The sequence below is a fragment of the Cherax quadricarinatus genome, chromosome 43 (assembly GCF_038502225.1).
Source record: "Cherax quadricarinatus isolate ZL_2023a chromosome 43, ASM3850222v1, whole genome shotgun sequence".
NCBI classification, from domain to species: Eukaryota; Metazoa; Arthropoda; class Malacostraca; order Decapoda; family Parastacidae; genus Cherax; species Cherax quadricarinatus.
Window position 1 is genome coordinate 4,442,172 of NC_091334.1, and position 21,316 is coordinate 4,463,487.

The 21,316-nt window shown below is 48.4% G+C and overlaps 1 protein-coding gene across 2 annotated transcripts in view; it reads left to right on the forward strand.

The window, feature by feature from the left end:
• Positions 1 to 4,202: 4,202 nt before the first annotated feature.
• The window catches only part of LOC128694108 (uncharacterized), a 361,817-nt gene continuing 344,703 nt past the window's right edge, over positions 4,203 to 21,316 (forward strand). For both annotated transcript variants that reach the window (XM_070093486.1, XM_070093485.1), the window contains exon 1: positions 4,203 to 4,320. In XM_070093486.1, coding sequence (XP_069949587.1) covers positions 4,206 to 4,320 — 115 coding nt within the window. In that variant the 5' untranslated portion in view covers positions 4,203 to 4,205. The remainder of the gene's footprint in view (positions 4,321 to 21,316) is intronic.

Sequence of the window (21,316 nt, forward strand, 5' to 3'; positions counted from 1 at the left end):
AAACATGACTTGATGAAGCTCTACACAGTAAAACATGACTTGATGAAGCTCTACACAGTAAAACATGACTTGATGAAGCTCTACACAGTAAAACATGACTTGATGAAGCTCTACTCACTGAAACATGACTTGATGAAGCTCTACACAGTGAAACATGACTTGATGAAGCTCTACACAGTGAAACATGACTTGATGAAGCTCTACACAGTGAAACATGACTTGATAAAGCTCTACACAGTGAAACATGACTTGATGAAGCTCTACACAGTGAAACATGACTTGATAAAGCTCTACACAGTGAAACATGACTTGATGAAGCTCTACACAGTGAAACATGACTTGAAGCTCTACACAGTGAAACATGACTTGATAAAGCTCTACACAGTGAAACATGACTTGAAGCTCTACACAGTGAAACATGACTTGATAAAGCTCTACACAGTGAAACATGGCTTGATGAAGCTCTACACAGTGAAACATGACTTGAAGCTCTACACAGTGAAACATGACTTGATAAAGCTCTACACAGTGAAACATGACTTGATGAAGCTCTACACAGTGAAACATGACTTGAAGCTCTACACAGTGAAACATGACTTGATAAAGCTCTACACAGTGAAACATGACTTGAAGCTCTACACAGTGAAACATGACTTGATAAAGCTCTACACAGTGAAACATGACTTGATAAAGCTCTACACAGTGAAACATGACTTGAAGCTCTACACAGTGAAACATGACTTGATAAAGCTCTACACAGTGAAACATGACTTGATAAAGCTCTACTCACTGAAACATGACTTGATAAAGCTCTACTCACTGAAACATGACTTGCTGAAACTCTACTCACTGAAACATGACTTGATAAAGCTCTACACAGTGAAACATGACTTGATAAAGCTCTACTCACTGAAACATGACTTGATAAAGCTCTACTCACTGAAACATGACTTGATAAAGCTCTACTCACTGAAACATGGCTTGATAAAGTTCTACACAGTGGAACGTGACTTGATAAAGCTCTATACAATGAAACATGACTTGATAAAGCTCTATACAGTGAAACATGACTTGATAAAGCTCTACGCACTGACACACAACTTACTAACGCTCTATAAAGTGAAGCATAATATGATATGACTTGATAAAGCTCTGCACAGAGTCAGACATGACTTGAAGCTCTAAAGCATTATCCATCGCTCTATATTCAAGGACCCTGGATCAAACATGGTCACCTTCCATTCTTCTAGGCGATGCATGACGCGCCCCACTAACCCCTACGAGTTTAGCGTTTCCTCCATAAAAGTAATAATCATGTATGGTTTATCCCAGGATAGGCCAGGATGTGCCAGGATAGGCCAGGATAGGTCTGGACAGGCCAGGATGTGCCAGGATAGGCCAGGATGTGCAGGATAGGTCAGGATAGGCCAGGATGTACCAGGATAGACCAGGATAGGCTAAGATAGGTCAAGATAGGCCAGGGTGTGCCAGGATAGGCCAGGATAGGTCGGGATAGGCTAGGATGTGGCAGGATAGGCCAGGATAGGTCAGGATAGGCCAGGATAGGCCAGGATAGGCCAGGCGGTAAAGCCAGACAGACACTTCATTACCTTAGGATTAATATGGATCTCTGTAGAATCCCTGTGGCTCTCTGTCACACTTCAAGACGCTGGCGGCACCTGCTGTACACAGCTTCAAGTGTAGGTATGACTACCTCACTCATATGTATATATAACAACACTGTGGCTAGCCGAGGGCTCGAACCCATGTTGTTTTGGCCCACCTCATGGTGAAGAAAAATCACACGAAGCTCTGTCCCACAGGAACACGCAGTCCTACAAAGCTCACGCACCCAACAGAGCTAGGTGTTGTACCGTGATCCGAAGACATACGATGGTGTGGGTGCTTCTGAGCAAATTTCATTCTACTCCCCATTTGGTGTACTAGCCTCCACAAGCAGTATATATCGTATTGTTTTAGAAAGACACGTAAGCAAACACTATAACATATTTATTAGAAAACGTTTCGGTGCTGGGACCTTGACATTCCTCAGGTCACGTGCGTCACATCTCACTCTCCGCCTATATATATAAAATGTCTTTCTACCTCTGTATGTTACAAGTGATCAAGGTCCCAGGACCGAAACGTTTTCTAATAAATATGTTATAGTGTTTGCTTACGTGTCTTTCTAAACCCACTTGTCGGTATTTATTACCAAGGTTTATACTATATCGTATTGTAACCACGAACGAGTGATATTTAATCAATAACAACACTGCGACTAGCCGAGGGCTCAAATCCATGTTTGTGGAGGCTAGTACACCAAACGGGGAGTAGAATGAAATCAAATCTGAGGTACCCACACAATTAAATCTCTTCGGATCTCGGTACAACACCTAGCTCTGCTGGGTGCGTGATGTTGTAGGATTGGGTGGTCCTGTGGGTTACAGCATCGTGTGAGTTTTGCTCACCATGAGGCAGGCCAAAACAACATGGGTTCGAGCCCTCGGCTAGCCGCAATGTTGTTATATATATATATATATATATATATATATATATATATATATATATATATCTATATATATATATATATATATATATATATATATTGGATAATGAAGTGCCTATCTACACTGTATTGATAAAGGCACAGGATGGCAAAAAGTCTACAGTCTAAGATACCCAGATATTAGTCAGTTGTGTAATTCATCACTGTCACACGTGGCTTCAGAGAATTCTAGGCAAATTGAAATCAGTTTACTGAAGTTCCAGGGTCTGAAGCCTCCCCTCCTCCCTCCTTCCCTCCCGTCCCTTCACTACCTCGGGGCTCAGGGGATTGGATAGTGGTTTGGCAATAGCATTAGGATGGAGAGAGTGGATACAAGTGCTGGCCCTCAGGCTGGTGCTCCTACAGTTGCACGTGTCACTGTGATTCACTACCTCAGCCTTTCTTTCAGTCTAATGGGGAATGGGGTGGCGGCTTAAGCCAGAATTTCAGGCTGGGGAAGGAGGGAAGGTGGATTTAAACAATCATAACTTACTGAAAAATTTAGAAGAAATCGGCTTTACAGATTTCTAGTATGTCTGTGAATATCACGAATTAGTCGTAACTGAGTTACAGTGAAACTAATGGTGTGAGTTAAAATTGATTTTTAACTAGTAAAACTGGACACAAAGGGAGTGTGTTGCGATAACTGGAAGTGGGGAGACACAGTGGTAGGCTGTGTATTGGTTCACAGGAAGGGATGGGGGGAGCTGGTTAGGTTAAGCTGGGTCAGGTCAGGGATCAGGACCTGTCATCCTGCCTCCTGGCTGTCCACACAGGCCTGGATAACACGCTGGTGGATAGAATTTAGCAATTTGTTAGACAAGGGAAGAGGGGAGGGAGGATAGAGAGCGAGAGAGAGAGAGAGAGAGAGAGAGAGAGAGAGAGAGAGAGAGAGAGAGAGAGAGAGAGACAGACAGACAGACAGACAGACAGACAGACAGGCAGAATAGCAATAATACTAGCTGTCATCGTCTCAATGACGGGAGCAAAACGTGGAGCCAAAAATAATTTATTTTTGCAACTTGTGGCTCTGTCAGAGGTCTGCTTGCTTTATTTTGTGAGTGAGTTTCTCCTATCATAATGAGTGTGTTGACCCATATTGTTTCTCCCCCCATGACATGAGTGTGTTGACCCATACTGTGAGTTTCTCCCGTCATAACGAGTGTGTTGACCTATACTGTTTCTCCCCCCATAACATGTGTTGACCCATACTGTGAGTTTCTCCCGTCATAACGAGTGTGTTGATCTATACTGTTTCTCCCCCCATAACATGTGTTGACCCATACTGTGAGTTTCTCCCGTCATAACGAGTGTGTTGATCTATACTGTTTCTCCCCCCATAACATGTGTTGACCCATACTGTGAGTTTCTCCCGTCATAACGAGTGTGTTGATCTATACTGTTTCTCCCCCCATAACATGTGTTGACCCATACTGTGAGTTTCTCCCGTCATAACGAGTGTGTTGATCTATACTGTTTCTCCCCCCATAACATATGTTGACCCATACTGTGAGATTCTCCCATCATAACGAGTGTGTTGACCTATACTGTTTCTCCCCCCATAACATGTGTTGACCCATACTGTGAGTTTCTCCCTTCCTAACATGAGTGTGTTGTCTGCCCCTTGCAGGAGGTGTTCCGTAACGAGCACCGGGTGATGTTGTCACTGACAAGACTGACAGTGTCAGCCTCGGGAGACTATCGTTGTGAAGTGATTGCTGAACATCCCAGCTTCCGTACTGAGACTTCCAACGCTCCCATGACTGTCCTCAGTGAGTACAAACACTTCTGTCTCTCATAATGGCTGGGTGGCACAGTGTTGTGTGTGCTACTCACAGGACGTCGGTTCAATCTTGTTCATTTTCTTGCATTTTTTCCTCAGTCGTTTCGCTCTGTGTTGAGCTTAGTGAAATAGATTCTTATGTAATCCATAGAGCGAAAAGTTTTCACAGCTAAAACGTGACTCGACATGTATGTCTTACTCGTTACCGTTGATAAAAAAAAAAGCCTTTGTATACAATAGCCTGTATGGGAACACTCCCACACAAGTGAGGAGGGACTGTAGCAGCTTCAAGACTTTCGGACTGTTGCCAGTACTTAGCCAGGTGCCTTTTTTCCAGTGACTATTTTCTCCCCATTTCATTAATCAATTTTCCATACGTCACACAGCTTCTGACATAAGACAGACGACAGTGCCAGAGGAATCGAGCTGTCACATTTCCTCCCCGTCCCTTGTGGCTCGTTTTGCACGCCTCTGTGTATTGGAGATCAGTACATAGACCTCTTGAGCCTTCTTCTTAGAAATCCTGCCTAATCTGGGTGCCAATGATGACGGCTTTCTCTATGGCTTCCATGTCTGTCTATGGCTTCGGCTTTGACGAATTCTGTGAGCTTCATATAATGAGTGTGGTGCCTGGCGGGACCTCTGCGAACGTCAGTGTTCGAATTTTTAATGTGTTCCGATCAATATTAGTATTTTTTCAGCGGATAACGAGGACTCTAACCTTATTGGAAATTTAATATTGTTAGTGAGTGGAAAGTTATTTTACTGGGAGCTACGAGGTTTTAGCTTTTGAGTGATTAGAGTGCACAACAGAGTGGAACCGCCTTATGAGTGCATGTCAGAGTAATAGCAGTTGTGGCAGGCACTGAGTATATCACCTTCACTCAGTGTTCATCACACAGTCACATCTTGCACTCCCTCCAGCATCAGACAAAAACCCTGGTTACTTACAGCCATTGCAGGTGTCTGGTCCCTCAGCCTACCCCGAGGATAAACTACCATCTGTAAACCTCAACTCAATCAGGGTGAGGGGTTGAACTCCAGACTAGCCCATTTTTATACTTACACCCAAGTCTGGAGGTCAGTCCCTCAGCTGCAGGCTGATGCACATACCTGACTCCTGTGTATGTGTGAGTATATGACCTGGTGTAGAATCTGGTTATAAGCGAGTGGTTAGAACCTGCGTCAGTGTTGAACCTGGTTATGAGCGAGTGGTTAGAACCTGCACCAGTGTTGAACCTGGTTATGAGCGAGTGGTTAGAACCTGCACCAGTGTTGAACCTGGTTATAAGCGAGTGGTTAGAACCTGCATCAGTGTTGAACCTGGCTATGAGCGAGTGGTTAGAACCTGCGTCACGATGGAAGGGTCAACCAGAAATCACACTCTTCACACAAACAACAAACCAAGCACCAAGCAAACACACTTCCCCCTGGTCTAGCCTGTTTTAATAATTTATATATATATATATATATATATATATATATATATATATATATATATATATATATATATATATATATATATATATATATATATTTGGGGGGTGGGGTGGTCCGGAACTTAAAAAATATCGTAGTTCAAGGTAAACAATTTAGAGACGGGGATTTAAATTAGCATGTTAATTGGACCTTTTAGAGAGAGACTGAAATAACACTGAGAGAAATGGTTCAGCATAGAAGATAATGTTTCGAAATCATGGGCGAAACGTACAGACTGTTGTTTGTATTTTTTTCCCAGTGAGTGGTGAGAGTCGAACTGGTGGTGAACAATACCGTGCGTGGTCTCGCCCCCTCCTGATGTCACCAGCTTCGACTCCTCCAAGTTACGGCTGGACGAAGCTTCCGGAGAGCAAAACGTCGCCACAGTAAAACGTTACGCTAGTTGTACCTGTGTTCGTTTTTACCTCCCACCTTCAAGTGACATGAATATTGTATTGGTAAAGCCAGTGGTGGGCGAAACGTTCTCTGAATGAAGACACCAGGTGTCTCGTTCATCAGCAATTCAATATTCCGTCACACGGAATACTGATCCTCATTTCACTGATCCTCATTCCGCGGAGCGACATTCTAGGATCCTCATTCTACGGATCCTCATTCTACGGATCCTCATTCCACTGATCCTTATTCAACGGATCCTCATTCCACGGTTCCTCATTCCGCTGATCCCCATTCTAGGAGCCTCATTCTAGGAGCCTCATTCTAGGAGCCTCATTCTAGGAGTCTCATTTCACGGACCCTCATTCTAGGATCCTCATTCTAGGATCCTCATTCTAGGATCCTCATTCTAGGATCCTCATTCTAGGATCCTCATTCTAGGATCCTCATTTTAGGCATTACTAGCAGGTATATACACATGTATATACGTACACACATACTTATGTACATACATATATACACACACAAACAGAACACGGCGGGGAATCGAACCGTAGTTCCGGCACCTCGGTTCGAGTCCCGAGAATTTACGGAAAAATATATATGCAGCAATTCTCTCCTCTTGTCCTTTGAAGACTCTAAAATAATATAAAATTCTCAAAAATTATTCCAGCACTAAATTCCGAGGGGGGTCTTTAACCCCCGAGGGACCCGATGAATGGGGGGAGGGGGTCTTTAACCCCCGAGGGACCCGATGAATGGGGGGAGGGGGTCTTTAACCCCCGAGGGACCCGATGAATGGGGGAGGGGGTCTTTAACCCCCGAGGGACCCGATGAATGGGGGGAGGGGGTCTTTAACCCCCGAGGGACCCGATGAATGGGGAGGGAGTCTTTAACCCCCGAGGGACCCGATGAATGGGGGAGGGGGTCTTTAACCCCCGAGGGACCCGATGAATGGGGGGAGGGGGTCTTTAACCCCCGAGGGACCCGATGAATGGGGGAGGGGGTCTTTAACCCCCGAGGGACCCGATGAATGGGGGTAGGGGGTCTTTAACCCCCGAGAGACCCGATGAATGGGGGTAGGGGGTCTTTAACCCCCGAGGGACCCGATGAATGGGGGTAGGGGGTCTTTAACCCCCGAGGGACCCGATGAATGGGGGGAGGGGGTCTTTAACCCCCGAGGGACCCGATGAATGGGGGGAGGGGGTCTTTAACCCCCGCGGGCCCCGAGGAAGGGGGGGAGGGGGTCTTTAACCCCCGAGGGACCCGATGAATGGGGGAGGGGGTCTTTAACCCCCGAGGGACCCGATGAATGGGGAGAGGGGGTCTTTAACCCCCGAGGGACCCGATGAATGGGGGGAGGGGGTCTTTAACCCCCGAGGGACCCGATGAATGGGGGAGGGGATCTTTAACCCCCGAGGTACCCGATGAATGGGGGAGGGGGTCTTTAACCCCCGAGGGACCCGATGAATGGGGAGGGAGTCTTTAACCCCCGAGGGACCCGATGGATGGGGAGGGGGTCTTTAACCCCCGAGGTACCCGATGAATGGGGGAGGGGGTCTTTAACCCCCGAGGGACCCGATGAATAAGAGATGGGGGTCTTTAACCCCGAGGGATCCGATGAATAGGGGGAGGGGAGTCTTTTAAACATGATTGAGGATAATCTGGAGTTTATTCGGTTAAGTTGACCGGTAAATCAGACGGTGGTCTTTAGCAGCGTTAAGGAAGGTCACGCAAACCCGGGAACTGTGTCAGCGTGTTGTGCAGGGAGGGTACAATACCGTGGCTGGAACAATTCACAGTCCACATTACCATGCAGGAGCTGTTCACAACCCAGAATACCGTGACTGGAACAATTTACAACCCCCCAATACTGTGGCTGGAACAATTTACAACCCTAATACTGTGACTGGAACAATCTACATTCCACAATACCGTTGCTGGAACAATTTACAACCCACAATACTGTGGCTGGAGCAGTTTACAATCCACAATACCGTGGCTGGAACAATTCACAACCCCCAATACTGTGGCTGGAACAATTTAGAACCCACAATACTGTGGCTGTAACAATTTACAGCCCACAGTACTGTGGCTGGAACAATCTACAACCCACAATACTGTGGCTGTAACAATTTACAGCCCATAATACCGTTGCTGGAACAACTTACATCCCACAATACCGTAACTGGAACAATTTACAACTCACAGTACCATGGCTGGAACGATTCACAGCCCACAATACCATGGATGGAACAATTCACAGAGTAGACCTGAAGCTACAGAGTAAACATCTGTCAAGGAATTGACGAACCTCGCACCTGACACAGATCAACAACACCTGGTTTACACCCGGTTTACACCAGGTTTACACCAGGTTCACACCAGGTTTACACCTGGTTTACACCTGGTTTACACGTGGCTAAACTAATTTAAATCGCGCCGGAGGAAAAAAAATGAAGTTTACCCTGAAAGACCCAGAGTTTCCTTGATTGAACGAGATTTAAAATTATTGGATTTTTTTATGTTAGTCTCTGTCTGTCTTTGTCTCTATCTCCCTGTGTCTCTGTTTCTCTTCCTCCCTGCTTATTCACATACGACTCTTCCCCCTCCTGCCCCTACACACAAAAACCAGGAGGTTCTTATGAAGGTCGTAACTCACCTGTATGACACGTGTGTGACGACCAGGGTGACTGTGAGGAGTGTAGGACAGTGTGGTACATGGAGTAGAGTGAGGAGGAGGGAGTGACTACCTTCCATCAAGACTGTGGGACTGATCACCTTCCATCAAGACTGAGGGACTGATCACCTTCCATCAAGACTGTGGGACTGATCACCTTACATCAAGACTGACGGACTGATCACCTTACATCAAGACTTAGGGACTGATCACCTTCCATCAAGACTTAGGGACTGATCACCTTACATCAAGACTTAGGGACTGATCACCTTACATCAAGACTGAGAGACTGATCACCTTTCATCAAGACTTAGGGGCTGATCACCTTCCATCAAGACTGAGGGACTGATCACCTTCCATCAAGACTTAGGGACTGATCACCTTCCATCAAGACTTAGGGACTGATCACCTTCCATCAAGACTGAGGGACTGATCACCTTACATCAAGACTGAGGGACTGATCACCTTCCATCAAGACTTAGGGACTGATCACCTTCCATCAAGACTGAGGGACTGATCACCTTCCATCAAGACTGAGGGACTGATCACCTTCCATCAAGACTTAGGGACTGATCACCTTCCATCAAGACTTAGGGACTGATCACCTTACATCAAGACTGAGGGACTGATCACCTTCCATCAAGACTTAGGGACTGATCACCTTCCATCAAGACTGAGGGACTGATCACCTTCCATCAAGACTGAGGGACTGACGACCTTCCATCAAGACTGAGGGACTGATCACCTTCCATCAAGACTGAGGGACTGACCACCTTCCATCAAGACTGAGGGACTGATCACCTTCCATCAAGACTGAGGGACTGATCACCTTCCATCAAGACTGAGGGAGTGACCACCTTCCATCAAGACTGAGGGAGTGACCACCTTCCATCAAGACTGAGGGACTGATCACCTTCCATCAAGACTGAGGGACTGATCACCTTCCATCAAGACTGAGGGACTGATCACCTTCCATCAAGACTGAGGGACTGATCACCTTCCATCAACACTGAGGGACTGACCACCTTCCATCAACACTGAGGGACTGATCACCTTCCATCAAGACTTAGGGACTGATCACCTTACATCAAGACTTAGGGACTGATCACCTTCCATCAAGACTGAGGCACTGATCACCTTCCATCAAGACTGAGGGACTGACCACCTTCCATCAAGACTGAGGCACTGATCACCTTCCATCAAGACTGAGGGAGTGACCACCTTCCATCAAGACTGAGGGACTGATCACCTTCCATCAAGACTGAGGGACTGATCACCTTCCATCAAGACTGAGGGACTGACCACCTTCCATCAAGACTGAGGCACTGATCACCTTCCATCAAGACTGAGGGACTGATCACCTTCCATCAAGACTGAGGGACTGACCACCTTTCATCAAGACTGAGGCACTGATCACCTTCCATCAAGACTGAGGGACTGATTACCTTCCATCAAGACTGAGGGAGTGACCACCTTCCATCAACACTGAGGGACTGATCACCTTCCATCAAGACTTAGGGACTGATCACCTTACATCAAGACTGAGGGACTGATCACCTTCCATCAAGACTGAGGGACTGATCACCTTCCATCAACACTGAGGGACTGATCACCTTCCATCAAGACTGAGGGACTGATCACCTTCCATCAAGACTGAGGGACTGATCACCTTCCATCAAGACTGAGGGACTGATCACCTTCCATCAAGACTGAGGGACTGATCACCTTCCATCAAGACTGAGGGACTGACCACCTTCCATCAAGACTGAGGGACTGATCACCTTCCATCAAGACTGAGGGACTGATCACCTTCCATCAAGACTGAGGGACTGACACCTTCCATCAAGACTGAGGGACTGATCACCTTCCATCAAGACTGAGGGACTGATCACCTTCCATCAAGACTGAGGGACTGACCACCTTCCATCAAGACTGAGGGACTGACCACCTTCCATCAAGACTGAGGGACTGATCACCTTCCATCAAGACTGAGGGACTGACCACCTTCCATCAAGACTGAGGGACTGACCACCTTCCATCAAGACTGAGGGACTGACCACCTTCCATCAAGACTGAGGGACTGACCACCTTCCATCAAGACTGAGGGACTGACCACCTTCCATCAAGACTGAGGGACTGACCACCTTCCATCAAGACTGAGGGACTGACCACCTTCCATCAAGACTGAGGGACTGACCACCTTCCATCAAGACTGAGGGACTGACCACCTTCCATCAAGACTGAGGGACTGACCACCTTCCATCAAGACTGAGGGACTGATCACCTTCCATCAAGACTGAGGGACTGACCACCTTCCATCAAGACTGAGGGACTGACCACCTTCCATCAAGACTGAGGGACTGACCACCTTCCATCAAGACTGAGGGACTGATCACCTTCCATCAAGTCTGAGGGACTGACCACCTTCCATCAAGACTGAGGGACTGACCACCTTCCATAAAGACTGAGGGACTGACCAACTTCCATCAAGACTGAGGGACTGACCACCTTCCATCAAGGCTGAGGGACTGACCACCTTCCATCAAGACTGAGGGACTGACCACCTTCCATCAAGACTGAGGGACTGACCACCTTCCATCAAGACTGAGGGACTAACCACCTTCCATCAAGGCTGAGGGACTGATCACCTTCCATCAAGGCTGAGAGACTGAACACCTTCCATCAAGACTGAGGGACTGACCACCTTCCATCAAGACTGAGGGACTGATCACCTTCCATCAAGACTGAGGGACTGAACACCTTCCATCAAGACTGAGGGACTGACGACCTTCCATCAAGACTGAGGGACTGACCACCTTCCATCAAGACTGAGGGACTGACCACCTTCCATCAAGACTGAGGGACTGACCACCTTCCATCAAGACTGAGGGACTGACCACCTTCCATCAAGACTGAGGGACTGACCACCTTCCATCAAGACTGATCACCTTCCATCAAGACTGAGGGACTGAACACCTTCCATCAAGACTGAGGGACTGACGACCTTCCATCAAGACTGAGGGACTGACCACCTTCCATCAAGACTGAGGGACTGATCACCTTCCATCAAGACTGAGGGACTGATCACCTACCATCAAGACTGAGGGACTGATCACCATCCATCAAGACTGAGGGACTGATCACCTTCCATCAAGACTGAGGGACTGACCACCTTCCATCAAGACTGAGGGACTGACCACCTTCCATCAAGACTGAGGGACTGATCACCTTCCATCAAGACTGAGGGACTGATCACCTTCCATCAAGACTTAGGGACTGATCACCTTCCATCAAGACTGAGGGACTGATCACCTTCCATCAAGACTGAGGGACTGATCACCTTACATCAAGACTGAGGGACTGATCACCTTCCATCAAGACTTAGGGACTGATCACCTTCCATCAAGACTGAGGGACTGATCACCTTCCATCAAGACTGAGGGACTGATCACCTTCCATCAAGACTGAGGGACTGATCACCTTCCATCAAGACTGAGGGACTGATCACCTTACATCAAGACTGAGGGACTGATCACCTTCCATCAAGACTTAGGGACTGATCACCTTCCATCAAGACTGGGGAACTGAAGACCTTCCATCAAGACTGGGGAACTGAAGACCTTCCATCAAGACTGGGGAACTGAAGACCTTCCATCAAGACTGGGGAACTGAAGACCTTCCATCAAAACTGAGGGACTGATCACCTTCCATCAAGACTGAGGGACTGATCACCTTCATCAAGACTTGACCACATTCCATCAAGACTGAGGGACTGATCACCTTCCATCAAGACTGAGGGAGTGACCACCTTCCATCAAGACTGAGGGAGTGACCACCTTCCATCAAGACTGAGGGAGTGACCACCTTCCATCAAGACTGAGGGACTGACCACCTTCCATCAAGACTGAGGGACTGACCACCTTCCATCAAGACTGAGGGACTGATCACCTTCCATCAAGACTGAGGGACTGATCACCTTCCATCAAGACTGAGGGAGTGACCACCTTCCATCAAGACTGAGGGACTGATCACCTTCCATCAAGACTGAGGGAGTGACCACCTTCCATCAAGACTGAGGGAGTGACCACCTTCCATCAAGACTGAGGGACTGACCACCTTCCATCAAGACTGAGGGACTGATCACCTTCCATCAAGACTGAGGGACTGATCACCTTCCATCAAGACTGAGGGACTGATCACCTTCCATCAATACTGAGGGACTGACCACCTTCCATCAAGACTGAGGGACTGACCACCTTCCATCAAGACTGAGGGACTGACCACCTTCCATCAAGACTGAGGGACTGATCACCTTCCATCAAGACTGAGGGACTGATCACCTTCCATGAAGACTGAGGGACTGACCACCTTCCATGAAGACTGAGGGACTGACCACCTTCCATGAAGACTGAGGGACTGACCACCTTCCATCAAGACTGAGGGACTGACCACCTTCCATCAAGTCTGAGGGACTGACCACCTTCCATCAAGACTGAGGGACTGATCACCTTCCATCAAGTCTGAGGGACTGACCACCTTCCATCAAGACTGAGGGACTGATCACCTTCCATCAAGTCTGAGGGACTGACCACCTTCCATAAAGACTGAGGGACTGACCAACTTCCATCAAGACTGAGGGACTGACCACCTTCCATCAAGACTGAGGGACTGACCACCTTCCATCAAGACTGAGGGACTGACCACCTTCCATCAAGACTGAGGGACTGACCACCTTCCATCAAGACTGAGGGACTGACCACCTTCCATCAAGACTGATCACCTTCCATCAAGACTGAGGGACTGAACACCTTCCATCAAGACTGAGGGACTGACCACCTTCCATCAAGACTGAGGGACTGACCACCTTCCATCAAGACTGAGGGACTGACCACCTTCCATCAAGACTGAGGGACTGATCACCTTCCATCAAGACTGAGGGACTGACCACCTTACATCAAGACTGAGGGACTGACCATCATCCATCAAGACTGAGGGACTGACCACCTTACATCAAGACTGAGGGACTGACCACCTTCCATCAAGACTGAGGGACTGACCACCTTACATCAAGACTGAGGGACTGATCACCTACCATCAAGACTGGGGTACTGATCACATATCATTAAGACTGAGGGACTGATCACCTACCATCAAGACTGGGGGACTGATCACCTATCATTAAGACTGAGGGACTGATTACCTTCCATCAAGACTGAGGGACTGATCACCTGCCATCAAGACTGAGGGAATGATCACCTTACATCAAGCCTGAGGGACTGATCACCTACCATCAAGACTGGGGGACTGATCACCTATCATTAAGACTGAGGGACTGATCACCTTCCATCAAGACTGAGGGACTGATCACCTTACATCAAGACTGAGGGACTGACCACCTTCCATCAAGACTGAGGGACTGATCACCTTCCATCAAGACTGAGGGACTGACCACCTTCCATCAAGACTGAGGGACTGATCACCTTCCATCAAGACTGAGGGACTGATCACCTTCCATCAAGACTGAGGGACTGATCACCTTCCATCAAGACTGAGGGACTGATCACCTTCCATCAAGACTGAGGGACTGATCACCTTCCATCAAGACTGAGGGACTGACCACCTTCCATCAAGACTGAGGGACTGATCACCTTCCATCAAGACTGAGGGACTGATCACCTTCCATCAAGACTGAGGGACTGATCACCTTCCATCAAGACTGAGGGACTGATCACCTTCCATCAAGACTGAGGGACTGATCACCTTCCATCAAGACTGAGGGACTGACCACCTTCCATCAAGACTGAGGGACTGATCACCTTCCATCAAGACTGAGGGACTGACCACCTTCCATCAAGACTGAGGGACTGATCACCTTCCATCAAGACTGAGGGACTGATCACCTTCCATCAAGACTGAGGGACTGATCACCTTCCATCAAGACTGAGGGACTGATCACCTTCCATCAAGACTGAGGGACTGATCACCTTCCATCAAGACTGAGGGACTGACCACCTTCCATCAAGACTGAGGGACTGATCACCTTCCATCAAGACTGAGGGACTGACCACCTTCCATCAAGACTGAGGGACTGATCACCTTCCATCAAGACTGAGGGACTGATTACCTTCCATCAAGACTGAGGGACTGATCACCTTACATCAAGACTGAGGGACTGGTCACCTTCCATCAAGACTGAGGGACTGATCACCTTCCATCAAGACTGAGGGACTGATCACCTTCCATCAAGACTGAGGGACTGATCACCTTCCATCAAGACTGAGGGACTGATCACCTTCCATCAAGACTGAGGGACTGACCACCTTCCATCAAGACTGAGGGACTGACCACCTTCCATCAAGACTGAGGGACTGATCACCTTCCATCAAGACTGAGGGACTGATCACCTTCCATCAAGACTGAGGGACTGACCACCTTCCATCAAGACTGAGGGACTGACCACCTTCCATCAAGACTGAGGGACTGATCACCTTCCATCAAGACTGAGGGACTGATCACCTTCCATCAAGACTGAGGGACTGATCACCTTCCATGAAGACTGAGGGACTGATCACCTTCCATCAAGACTGAGGGACTGATCACTTTCCATCAAGACTGAGGGACTGACCACCTTCCATCAAGACTGAGGGACTGACCACCTTCCATCAAGACTGAGGGACTGATCACCTTCCATCAAGACTGAGGGACTGATCACCTTACATCAAGACTGAGGGACTGGTCACCTTCCATCAAGACTGAGGGACTGACCACCTTCCATCAAGACTGAGGGACTGATCACCTTCCATCAAGACTGAGGGATTGATCACCTTCCATCAAGACTGAGGGACTGATCACCTTCCATTAAGACTGAGGGACTGATCACCTTCCATCAAGACTGAGGGACTGACCACCTTCCATCAAGACTGAGGGACTGACCACCTTCCATCAAGACTGAGGGACTGATCACCTTCCATCAAGACTGAGGGACTGATCACCTTACATCAAGACTGTGGGATTGGTCACCTTCCATCAAGACTGAAGGACTGACCACCTTCCATCAAGACTGAGGGATTGATCACCTTCCATCAAGACTGAGGGACTGATCACCTTACATCAAGACTGAGGGACTGGTCACCTTCCATCAAGACTGAGGGACTGACCACCTTCCATCAAGACTGAGGGACTGACCACCTTCCATGAAGACTGAGGGACTGACCACCTTCCATCAAGACTGAGGGACTGATCACCTTCCATCAAGACTGAGGGACTGATCACCTTACATCAAGACTGAGGGACTGATCACCTTCCATCAAGACTGAGGGACTGATCACCTTCCATCAAGACTGAGGGACTGATCACCTTACATCAAGACTGAGGGACTGATCACCTTCCATCAAGACTGAGGGACTGATCACCTTCCATCAAGACTGAGTGACTGGTCACCTTCCATCAAGACTGAGGGACTGACCACCTTCCATCAAGACTGAGGGACTGACCACCTTCCATCAAGACTGAGGGACTGACCACCTTCCATCAAGACTGAGGGACTGATCACCTTCCATCAAGACTGAGGGACTGATCACCTTCCATCAAGACTGAGGGACTGACCACCTTCCATCAAGACTGAGGGACTGACCACCTTCCATCAAGACTGAGGGACTGACCACCTTCCATCAAGACTGAGGGACTGATCACCTTCCATCAAGACTGAGGGACTGATCACCTTCCATGAAGACTGAGGGACTGACCACCTTCCATGAAGACTGAGGGACTGACCACCTTCCATGAAGACTGAGGGACTGACCACCTTCCATCAAGACTGAGGGACTGACCACCTTCCATCAAGTCTGAGGGACTGACCACCTTCCATCAAGACTGAGGGACTGATCACCTTCCATCAAGTCTGAGAGACTGACCACCTTCCATCAAGACTGAGGGACTGATCACCTTCCATCAAGTCTGAGGGACTGACCACCTTCCATAAAGACTGAGGGACTGACCAACTTCCATCAAGACTGAGGGACTGACCACCTTCCATCAAGACTGAGGGACTGACCACCTTCCATCAAGACTGAGGGACTGACCACCTTCCATCAAGACTGAGGGACTGACCACCTTCCATCAAGACTGATCACCTTCCATCAAGACTGAGGGACTGAACACCTTCCATCAAGACTGAGGGACTGACCACCTTCCATCAAGACTGAGGGACTGATCACCTTCCATCAAGACTGAGGGACTGATCACCTTCCATCAAGACTGAGGGACTGATCACCTTCCATCAAGACTGAGGGACTGATCACCTTACATCAAGACTGAGGGACTGATCACCTTCCATCAAGACTGAGGGACTGACCACCTTCCATCAAGACTGAGGGACTGATCACCTTCCATCAAGACTGAGGGACTGATCACCTTCCATCAAGACTGAGGGACTGACCACCTTACATCAAGACTGAGGGACTGACCATCATCCATCAAGACTGAGGGACTGACCACCTTACATCAAGACTGAGGGACTGACCACCTTACATCAAGACTGAGGGACTAACCACATTCCCATCAAGACTGAGGGAATGATCACCTTCCATCAAGGCTGAGGGACTGACCACCTTCCATCAAGGCTGAGGGATTGACCACCTTCCATCAAGGCTGAGGGACTGACCACCTTCCATCAAGACTGAGGGACTGAACACCTTCCATCAAGGCTGAGGGGCTGATCACCTTCCATCAAGGCTGGGGGACTGACCACCTTCCATCAAGACTGAGGGACTGACTGAGGGACTGATCACCTTCCATCAAGACTGAGGGACTGATCACCTTCCATCAAGACTGAGGGACTGACCTTCCATCCTGAAGGACTGACCACCTTCCATCAAGACTGAGGGACTGATCACCTTCCATCAAGACTGAGGGACTGATCACCTTCCATCAAGACTGAGGGACTGATCACCTTCCATCAAGACTGAGGGACTGATCACCTTCCATCAAGACTGAGGGACTGATCACCTTCCATCAAGACTGAGGGACTGATCACCTTCCATCAAGACTGAGGGACTGATCACCTTCCATCAAGACTGAGGGACTGATCACCTTCCATCAAGACTGAGGGACTGATCACCTTCCATCAAGACTGAGGGACTGATCACCTTCCATCAAGACTGAGGGACTGATCACCTTACATCAAGACTGAGGGACTGATCACCTTACATCAAGACTGAGGGACTGATCACCTTACATCAAGACTGAGGGACTGACCACCTTCCATCAAGACTTAAGGACTGATCACCTTCCATCAAGACTGAGGGACTGATCACCTTCCATCAAGACTGAGGGACTGATCACCTTCCATCAATACTGAGGGACTGACCACCTTCCATCAAGACTGAGGGACTGATCACCTACCATCAAGACTGAGCTAATGATCACCTTCCATCAAGACTGAGGGACTGATCACCTTCCATCAAGACTGAGGGACTGATTACCTTCCATCAAGACTGAGGGACTGATCACCTGCCATCAAGACTGAGCTAATGATCACCTTCCATCAAGACTGAGGGACTGATCACCTTCCATCAAGACTGAGGGACTGATAACCTTCTATCAAGACTGAGGGACTGATCACCTTACATCAAGACTGAGGGACTGATCACCTACCATCAAGACTGGGGGACTGATCACCTATCATTAAGACTGAGGGACTGATCACCTACCATCAAGACTGGGGGACTGATCACCTATCATTAAGACTGAGGGACTGATTACCTTCCATCAAGACTGAGGGACTGATCACCTGCCATCAAGACTGAGGGACTGATCACCTTACATCAAGACTGAGGGACTGATCACCTACCATCAAGACTGGGGGACTGATCACCTATCATTAAGACTGAGGGACTGATCACCTTCCATCAAGACTGAGGGACTGATCACCTTACATCAAGACTGAGGGACTGATCACCTTCCATCAAGACTGAGGGACTGATCACCTTCCATCAAGACTGAGGGACTGATCACCTTCCATCAAGACTGAGGGACTGATCACCTTCCATCAAGACTGAGGGACTGATCACCTTCCATCAAGACTGAGGGACTGATCACCTTCCATCAAGACTGAGGGACTGATCACCTTCCATCAAGACTGAGGGACTGATCACCTTCCATCAAGACTGAGGGACTGATCACCTTCCATCAAGACTGAGGGACTGATCACCTTCCATCAAGACTGAGGGACTGATCACCTTCCATCAAGACTGAGGGACTGATCACCTTCCATCAAGACTGAGGGACTGATCACCTTCCATCAAGACTGAGGGACTGATCACCTTCCATCAAGACTGAGGGACTGATCACCTTCCATCAAGACTGAGGGACTGATCACCTTCCATCAAGACTGAGGGACTGACCACCTTCCATCAAGACTGAGGGACTGATCACCTTCCATCAAGACTGAGGGACTGATCACCTTCCATCAAGACTGAGGGACTGATCACCTTCCATCAAGACTGAGGGACTGATCACCTTCCATCAAGACTGAGGGACTGATCACCTTCCATCAAGACTGAGGGACTGACCACCTTCCATCAAGACTGAGGGACTGATCACCTTCCATCAAGACTGAGGGACTGATCACCTTCCATCAAGACTGAGGGACTGATCACCTTCCATCAAGACTGAGGGACTGATCACCTTCCATCAAGACTGAGGGACTGATCACCTTACATCAAGACTGAGGGACTGATCACCTTCCATCAAGACTGAGGGACTGATCACCTTCCATCAAGACTGAGGGACTGATCACCTTCCATCAAGACTGAGGGACTGATCACCTTCCATCAAGACTGAGGGACTGATCACCTTCCATCAAGACTGAGGGACTGATCACCTTCCATCAAGACTGAGGGACTGATCACCTTCCATCAAGACTGAGGGACTGATCACCTTCCATCAAGACTGAGGGACTGATCACCTTCCATCAAGACTGAGGGACTGATCACCTTCCATCAAGACTGAGGGACTGATCACCTTCCATCAAGACTGAGGGACTGATCACCTTCCATCAAGACTGAGGGACTGATCACCTTCCATCAAGACTGAGGGACTGATCACCTTCCATCAAGACTGAGGGACTGATCACCTTCCATCAAGACTGAGGGACTGATCACCTTCCATCAAGACTGAGGGACTGATCACCTTACATCAAGACTGAGGGACTGATCACCTTCCATCAAGACTGAGGGACTGATCACCTTCCATCAAGACTGAGGGACTGATCACCTTACATCAAGACTGAGGGACTGATCACCTTCCATCAAGACTGAGGGACTGATCACCTTCCATCAAGACTGAGGGACTGATCACCTTCCATCAAGACTGAGGGACTGATCACCTTCCATCAAGACTGAGGGACTGATCACCTTCCATCAAGACTGAGGGACTGATCACCTTCCATCAAGACTGAGGGACTGATCACCTTCCATCAAGACTGAGGGACTGATCACCTTCCATCAAGACTGAGGGACTGATCACCTTCCATCAAGACTGAGGGACTGATCACCTTACATCAAGACTGAGGGACTGATCACCTTCCATCAAGACTGAGGGACTGATCACCTTCCATCAAGACTGAGGGACTGATCACCTTACATCAAGACTGAGGGACTGATCACCTTACATCAAGACTGAGGGACTGATCACCTTCCATCAAGACTGAGGGACTGATCACCTTCCATCAAGACTGAGGGACTGATCACCTTCCATCAAGACTGAGGGACTGATCACCTTCCATCAAGACTGAGGGACTGATCACCTTCCATCAAGACTGAGGGACTGATCACCTTACATCAAGACTGAGGGACTGATCACCTTCCATCAAGACTGAGGGACTGATCACCTTCCATCAAGACTGAGGGACTGATCACCTTACATCAAGACTGAGGGACTGATCACCTTCCATCAAGACTGAGGGACTGATCACCTTACATCAAGACTGAGGGACTGATCACCTTCCATCAAGACTGAGGGACTGATCACCTTCCATCAAGACTGAGTGACTGGTCACCTTCCATCAAGACTGAGGGACTGACCACATTCCATCAAGACTGAGGGACTGATCACCTTCCATCAAGACTGAGGGACTGGTCACCTTCCATCAAGACTGAGGGACTGACCACCTTCCATCAAGGCTGAGGGACTGATCACCTTCCAGCAAGACTAAGGGACTGATCACCTTCCATCAAGACTGAGGGACTGATCACCTTCCATCAAGACTGAGGGACTGATCACCATACATCAAGACTGAGGGACTGACCACCTTCCATCAAGACTGAGGGACTGATCACCTCCCATCAAGACTGAGGGACTGATCACCTTCAATCAAGACTGAGGGACTGATCACCTTACATCAAGACTGAGGGACTGATCACCTTCCATC